General features: G+C 35.7%; 1 protein-coding gene across 2 annotated transcripts; it reads left to right on the top strand.

Annotated features, from left to right (window-relative positions):
• The first annotated feature begins 401 nt into the window (after positions 1-401).
• rhbdl2 (rhomboid, veinlet-like 2) lies at positions 402-6,703 on the top strand. Of its 2 annotated transcripts, XR_014031773.1 has the most exons (9): positions 420-794; positions 1,227-1,449; positions 2,284-2,432; positions 4,138-4,250; positions 5,137-5,237; positions 5,332-5,392; positions 5,513-5,574; positions 5,768-6,514; positions 6,579-6,683. XR_014031773.1 is itself a non-coding variant. In XM_081388231.1 (8 exons), exons 2-8 carry the CDS (start codon positions 1,231-1,233, stop codon positions 5,948-5,950), a joined length of 888 nt encoding a protein of 295 aa, XP_081244357.1. In that variant the 5' UTR covers positions 402-794; positions 1,227-1,230; the 3' UTR covers positions 5,951-6,703. The 2 variants fall into 2 exon arrangements, 1 of the variants encoding a protein (XP_081244357.1); XM_081388231.1 differs by having other exon boundaries at positions 402-794; positions 5,768-6,703.
• The last annotated feature ends 1,477 nt before the right edge of the window (positions 6,704-8,180 follow it).

Raw genomic sequence — 8,180 nt, 5'->3', positions numbered from 1 at the left:
TTCTGAATGGTCATGTGACACTGAAGACTGGAGTAATGATACTGACAATTCAGCTTTGCCATCAGAGGAATGTTACATTTTAAAATATATTAAAATGGAAAACCATAAAAAAACATTCTTTTTTTGTTTTCTGCAGAAGGGATCTGATACAGGTTTTAAAACGAGTATGAGCAGAATTTTCATTTGTCTGAATTATCTCTTTAAGAAACCTGAATGTAGATTCTACTGGAAATGGCGAAATCTAGTGCTCATGAAGCATTCCACCATTCTCTTTGAATGAGTTTTATGTATTTTCAAAAATGTTGTCTGTTTATGGTTGGTTAATTGTCAGTGTTTAGAATGTATCGTTTTTGTGTGTGTTTTTTGCGTGTATTATTTGGACGAAACGTTTAAAACAATTAATTGCATCACGTGACTTCAGGTGTGGCGGTTTGCGGAAGCTCAGGTAAAGAGTCTACTATACTTTGACGGGTCAGAGGTTGCTTTTTTTTGCTCAAAAGTAAGCAAACCGATCCTGCACTGCAGACCCTTTACTTAGGAACAAGAGGAAGGAAGACTGGAGCCGGAAAAGCTGGATGAAGCCTGTAATTATCGTCCAGGGAGAGCGTCTTGTAGTCCGTGGTGGTCACACGACTTTTTTTTGTTTATCTTACTATTTTTAAAACATAGACTGTATTACTTTATTATCATAATTTCAAATAACTAACAACATTAATGAACTCTGGTCGGCGCGCGCTCTTAGATAAATCTCTTGTAACGTTACTCGCGTGAGAGGTGGTGGATCAGAAGAAAGGGTAAGTTGAGTTGATGTTTGCAAATTATCTATTCAAAAGAGTTTCGGGCATAAACAGCACTTATAAAAAGCACTCAGTGTATTAATCCCTCTCACAAGAGATTTTTCTCTCTCATAAAGTTGTTTCTAAAATGAAAAGTAGGCTATATATATCCCACCTCTCAAATAATTCCATACAGGATGAGTTTGTTTATGCAGGAAGAGCCAATAACTCCGGAAGAGAGTTCTGAAAAAGCATGTGCAGCTGAAATCTAAATAGCTTTGAAATAGGCTACATTTAAGATTTCTTTTAAATGTGCTTTCCTGCAATTGCAAAGATTAGCCTAACTAAAACTTTTCTGATAGCCTAATGAAATAATTAAAAACTTTAATTTATTGGTTCATTGTCAATTAGGCTATCCAAAAAACCACCCTTTTGATTTGCATTTTTAAGAGAAATGGGTGATAATGACATCGAAGAGCAAGACACTTTTCCCGTGCAGAGGGATGAAGAAGGTGATAATCGAGCAAATCCGAAGAGGAGTCGTCGCAGGGTAGAACAGATTCATTCGAATGTTTCTAAATGGATGCTTCCAGAGGAGTTACGGGAGACGTATTTGGAACGAGCGAATTGCTGTCCGCCACCAATCTTCATCATCCTCATCAGTTTAGCGGAGGTACAATCAAATGTTTTTTTTTTTTTTTTTAGCGAAACATCGACCTTTGCACCACTGGAATTTGATCTTTCTAGCTATCAGATAAATTGAACTGTTTCTACTTGCTCACACAACAGCTTGAACCAGTTAAAGTTTGCTGGTTTAAGATAGTCTCCTAGCCTGGCCAGGCTGGTCTTTAGCTGGTTTATCTGATCTATTGGCCAATCAGATAAAAAACCCTTTAAAACCAGCCAACAGACCAGGCTTTGTGACCAGATACTGCAATACTTTAAGATCAGAAAACAGTTTAGACTGGTTTAATTGATGAATTAACATTCATACTATATTAGTATAAATGTTCATTCTTTATAAAAACTTGCAGCAACCAGTACATTTCCATTCATTTGTGAATGTTTTAGTTGGGATGTGTCACTATGAAAGAACTGAGATTCTTTTGAGCTTTGCTTTCCACTTTTCCATTTCTGTATGACAAGTCTTAGCCAAAGTGTTTGAAAAGCCAGATTCATCCTTGTTTCCGTGGACATTCCTTAAAATAGACCTAGTCACTGAAAATAAGTGTCTTGGAAATGAATAAACTTTTGAGACCTTCCATTAGAAAGAGTGATTTTTTTTTATATAATAATTTTGACTAAAATTGTCTTTTTTTTCTTTTTCTTTTTTACTTACTATACTATAATTTTTTTTACTAAAATTATGTCCCTAAATATGAGTTAAATACTGCTAAACCAACATCTTTCCTAGAAATGAAGGCCTTTGTTTTTGACTGTTTTTCGGCAACTTGCATAATGAAGACTTCAGGTCTTGTCTCTTAAAACTCTTTTCAATCTTTGACAGTTAGGAGTGTTTATCTACTATGCGGTTTGGAAGCCTCAGAAGCAGTGGATAACCCTGGGTACAGGGATCTGGGAGAGTCCTCTTACCTATAAGCCCGAACAACGCGAGGAAGCATGGCGGTTTGTCTCCTACATGTTTGTACATGCCGGGTAAGGTGATTTTGGTTCTTTTCTTCATTTTAAAATTACAATGAAAACTATTTTTTTAGACCCTTGTCATCCTGAATGAATGAAATAATAAAAGTAAATTTTAGTGACGTTTATTAAACTCCTGTTCTACTGTAGAATGACAAATCAAGCTGATTTCTGGATCAGACGTCTTAGTTATTACATTATTGGTATTTAAAGGTAGGGTAGGCAATCTTATTCATAAACACTTTTTGTTATACTGGTAGCCTGGTTAAAACCAGACCATTCTCAGTAGTAACTGAGTTATGGTCTGGCAAAGCTCCTTTAATAACTCCTTTCCAAAGGGGCGTCACCAACGGACGTCGCTCAAATGCCTCTGGGCACAATTGGATCCTAAAACTCCTAAAACCAATCAGAGATCGTCATGTGTAAAGCCATATGCTGCGTCCCAATTCGCCTATGTTACACTATGCCATATGTACTCTTTTTGTGAAGAAAATGTATTTACTTTTGAATGTGTAGCAAAAAAAGTAGGCAACTTTGGGACATACTACTTCGTCATCTTTATTGGACGGATCTGTCGTGTGCATCCCGTCATGTAAACTGCCCTGTCAATCATCTTGTCCTGTTAAAATCCTCTATTAAATCTAATTTAATTTCCTACCGTTTCGAAGAGAAATGTAGTTGCACGTTCATCTGCCAGTGGGTCTTTCATGGAGACTGTCCTCATGTGTTTGCAATTTGAATATAATAATGCATTTAAAAGTTGGTGCGCTTCACCAACGGAGTGGACGTCACTCAAATGCCTCTGGGCGCGATAGGCTAGACCTAAAACCAATCAGAGCGATCGTCATGTGTAAAGCCCGCCTCAACGTTTCTGATTGGTGCCTTGATTTCTCGGCATGGGGAAATGGACTTGAATGAGCTCTTTGCCAGACTTATTTGCAGAGCAAATCTAAATTTGCCGGAAGTTGTCTGGGTTTTCCCAGGCTATTATACTGGTTGACTTGAAACTCTCTTCACATCCTGATGACAATCAATAATAGATAATTTACCTATAGGCCTATCTTCTGTGGAAGTCTCAGAACCAAAAAAAGTTTGTCCTATCATTGCATTTGGTCCGAATGCAATATAGGATGTCCTACCTGCTCATCAACATGTGTATTTGCATACATCCGCGCACCCTGCTTGCGCAGACATCACACGTCATCAGCGATTTCTGTAAGGCTTTGTAGAGTTGTAGACAGACAGTCACAGAGCGCCGCAAACAAACAGCAGCCACCTTTTACAGTTTCTCCTGAACAAAAACAACGAGCTTATGCTGCGTTCACGCCATGTCATTACCGTAATTAAAAGATGGCAACCTGTGATGTTCTACTTCCATCCTTGGAATTTTGCGTTTCTCTGTCAACACTACCAATGTTGAAATGAATCTGCAGCAGTCAGGTGGTACAAATCAGGGCTCTTTAAGTTGTTTATGTTCATTATTATGGTAAAGTTGTGTGCTTTGAAACATGAGGTAATTTAATGCCGTCTCTCGTCTCGTGACGGTTTGCAGACTCTGCTCTGGCTTTGAGCTCTCATGTGTTTTGAAGGAGGCTTGGCTTTGGACAGCGCTCTAAAGGGAGGGTGGGATCTTATGCTTTCAAAGCTAGCTTGCTATTGGTAGCCTCTCCGAAATTGCCTACCCTACCTTTAATATATATGACCATTTTTCTTCAATTAGGGTGGAGCATATCTTGGGAAACCTGTTAATGCAGCTTCTTCTTGGCATTCCCCTGGAGCTGGTGCATAAGGGCTTTGAAGTGGGCATGGTCTATATGGCTGGAGTCCTTGCAGGTTGGTTTGTGTATTTCAGTAGTTCTTACTGGGATACAGTATACAATATCTCACATTGTTTGCAATCCAAACAAATATTGCATTGCAGTTACTGCAAGTTATGTGACAACTCCAAAGTAACAATGTTTATTCTTTAAATGCATATTGTTTCACATATTGCATTAAAAAAAATTGCATTGTTTTTTTTGTTTTTGTTTTTTTACAAAAAATGTAAGAGATACAGTATAACCAGTTAAACTAAATTGTTGCACCTTTGTGTTCTGGTCTGTTTTATCCCGAAAGTGAACTGTGGCTATACACATGAAATTATGCTATTTATTTATTTTAACATTAATTAGATTTAGCCTCTTTCCTACATCTAATCAGTACACACAAGTGTGAAAGTGTAGGAAAGGGGCTGCATTTTTTTTATAAACATGCTCGCATATACACACACAATAATTCTGAAATTAAAATAAAATGACCAACAAATGGTCTTAATTTGATTGTTGAGCAAAAGTTCATAGACCAAATAGTCGAAATTTTCAATGAATTTAATTAAATCAATTAATTTTCATACTATATGTTTTTATAAATTGAATACAATTTCTCAAAAATACAGTTTTTTTTTTCTTGCGTCACATTTTTTCTGTAGTTCTTGAATTTTTTTTTTACATTTCAAATAATCTTTATATTTTTTAATTGATAAAAAGGGGGTAAGTGAAGTAATGGCACAGTGAGAACATGGTAACATTCAAAACTTTTGAACATTGACTCATTAATGAGAATACTGATTAGATACAATATGGTTTTAGTTGAAAAATATTAAGATTAGACTGTTTTATAGTTTTGCTGTTGATCCAGATCTTCTCATGGAATGTGTGTCTGTGTATGAATCCTCTTTCAGGCTCTCTCGCCAGCTCCATCTTTGACCCTCTCAGTGCTCTTGTGGGTGCTTCAGGTGGTGTTTATGCCCTCATGGGAGGTTACTTCATGAATGCTGTGGTGGTGAGTAACTTTCCAGTAATATTTGATGGGATATTTTTATAAGTATATTTTGGATAAGTACCCAAATCAAAAATGTTTTTTTTTTGTCCTATAGAATTTCAGGGAGATGATTCCACTTGTGGGAGTGTTTCGCATTCTGGTAATTGTTCTGATTGGTGCGTCCATTTTCACTTTCCACTCTACTATTGGTATCTTTTTTGACATCTGCTATTAATGTTTGGATAAACTAAGCATTTTGTTGGGACTTATTGACATGACTTTTTTTTTTTTTTCAGTTGGAACAGATGTTGGATTTGCCATTTACAGAAGGTTCATTGTCCATGACACTGCCATGAAGGTGAGACATTTTTAAGACCATAGCAGAATCATAAACCATACATTAAACCGGTATTTAAATACTCAACTAGAATGATTTAGACTACAATCTTAATAAATAGGACTTACCACAAGAATTCACTCTGAATGTAGTTTTCACACTTCATTATATGATATACTAGAAAGGTTCTTCATACTTTCCTTTTTTTTGTTAGGTCTCTTTTGTGGCCCATATTGGTGGTGGTGTAGCAGGCATGACCATTGGTTATGTTTTTTTCACTAACTACGATAAAGCGCTCCTCAAGGACCCACGCTTTTGGATGTGCATTGTGGGATACATCGTCTTCTTCTTTTTTGCTGTCATTTTCAACATCTTCCTGTCCCCAGCACCTGCGTGAGGATGATGGTTGAAGTCATGCTTCAGTTCACAATGGACAATCATGGCTTTTTAAAAGAAGCAAGTCTCAGGTCAATATAACTGTCAGAAAGACTCTTAAGGTCGTATGCTAATACACTACATACAATCTAAAGTAAATAAATGTCATTTTTAAGAAAGATTTTACATCCAAATATTCCCTTTTTTGCCTTAAACACACCTCCTCAAGTCATTTAGTGACTCAGGAACAAAGAAACGTTTAAAATTTCCATTTTTTTGTGAGGCCATTATTTTGTATTCACAAAATTATTGAGCCCTCTGTATGCTGGCTAACTGATATCATGACTAAACACACCGCTCAAGTTAATTGATTTGAAGGGAGTCAAAAAGAATAAACTTGCCATGTACTTTTTATTTTTTCATAAATGTATTTCTAATTTCTTAGACTCAGAATATTGGAAGTGTCCTTACAATACTGTAGAGGGCAGCACTTATCAGCATGTGGATAGACCTCAACCTGAGGTCACAACAATGTAGTTTAAATGTGGCATTACATAAGTTATTGACCTATAATCAATAGGAAATTGTGTCAATTCACTGCTAATGACATGTATCTACAATTACATATTATCATGAATATGTAATTGTAGATACATGTCATTACATTTTCATGATTATCATATTTTGTTTCAAGTGTTTAGGTTGGAAATGTGTTTTTAAAATAAAATAAAATGTACAAACATGTTCATTAATTATATTCACTTGCTTTACATTTAATTGTTTTATGTACTGGTTAATTCTGTGGTTTGTGTGTGGAGTAAATGTTGTACCATGCCGAATAGCTTAAGGTAAAGTGAGTTCACACCTGAAAGCACCCCAAAACAAATGTCCTCTGACCCTCTGTCCCCTCTGTTCTAATGAGCTGATGGTAGTTCTCCAAAACAGATCATTGATTGCCAGCCAATATGGATACAGTGTTCTTGCCAGTCTAAACAGATCATTCCAGGTTTTTTCAGTTCACAAAAATCAATTTTCATTTGTCTGAGCTACTATGATATTCATAGCACTTCAGTGTTCACTGAAATCCTTCATACAGTGTGTTTGCTGCAAAAAAAGGCTTGTTAAAAGGACTGATACAGACCCCTATTAGGTTTGTTCTTCTTAATTTAACAAAATAGTTCACTGATCGTTCAAGCATGCTTTCATTAAGTGATTCTATTATATAGGCTACTTATTCTAGTCCTCACACCTGTGCAATAATAAACTGAATATCTGCCATTTTCAATGCATGTTTCTAAAAATATCTTTCCTGATGTGACCTGTAAGTCCTCAAAGTGCATTTGAGGATGTGAAGAGGTTGCTTTGAGGCTGATTTTCCACTCTGTTGACAAATTACATCAATTAGGTACATTTACGGCTAGCAGAACTTTCCAGTACAAACCAGAATTTGGGTTGTGAATCAAATCAATGTGCAACACACTCATTCTCGGAATATGTATTAATCTAATTCTGGTCTATTTTTAGAACAATATTGACTCATGTCTGGGGCTATGTTTTCAACTAAATGCTCATCAAAAGTTCAGTTATTTGCCCTGACTAACAAAAGCCGATCGGGCACCACCAGGGATATTCCCCTGCCTTCCTCCAACAGTTTGTTCTAATCTATTTTTAGTAGTACAAATACATGTATGAACATAATCTGTGTTGTTATGTCATTAAGATTTTTTCTTTGAAAGAAATTAATACTTGTATTCAACGTAGACCCCTTAAATGAATCAAAAGTTACAGATTTTTAATTTCAAATAAATGGTGTTCTTTATATTCATCAAATGATACTTAAAAAAAGTATCAAGGGTTCCTCAAAAATATTAAGCAGCACAATTGTTTTCAATTTTGAAAATAATAAGAAATGTCTCCTGAGCACCAAATCAGCATATTAGAATGATTTCTGCAGGATCATGTGACACTGAAGACTGAAGTAATGTTGCTGAAATATATATACTTTATTTTACATAAGAAACATCTTGCAATCTGACAACAGATTACATATATACTGTATATACAGTGGGGAGAACAAGTATTTGATACACTGCCGATTTTGCAGGTTTTCCTACTTACAAAGCCTGTAGAAGTCTGTAATTTTTATCATAGGTACACTTCAACTGTGAGAGACGGAATCAAAAACAAAAATCCAGAAAATTACATTGTATGATTTTTAAATAATTAATTTGCATTTTATTGCATGACATAAG

The sequence above is a fragment of the Scardinius erythrophthalmus genome, assembly GCF_964197995.2.
Source record: "Scardinius erythrophthalmus genome assembly, chromosome: 16".
Taxonomy (NCBI): Eukaryota; Metazoa; Chordata; class Actinopteri; order Cypriniformes; family Leuciscidae; genus Scardinius; species Scardinius erythrophthalmus.
Note: the sequence above shows the minus strand (reverse complement) of the source record. Positions and strands in the feature narration are given on the sequence as shown.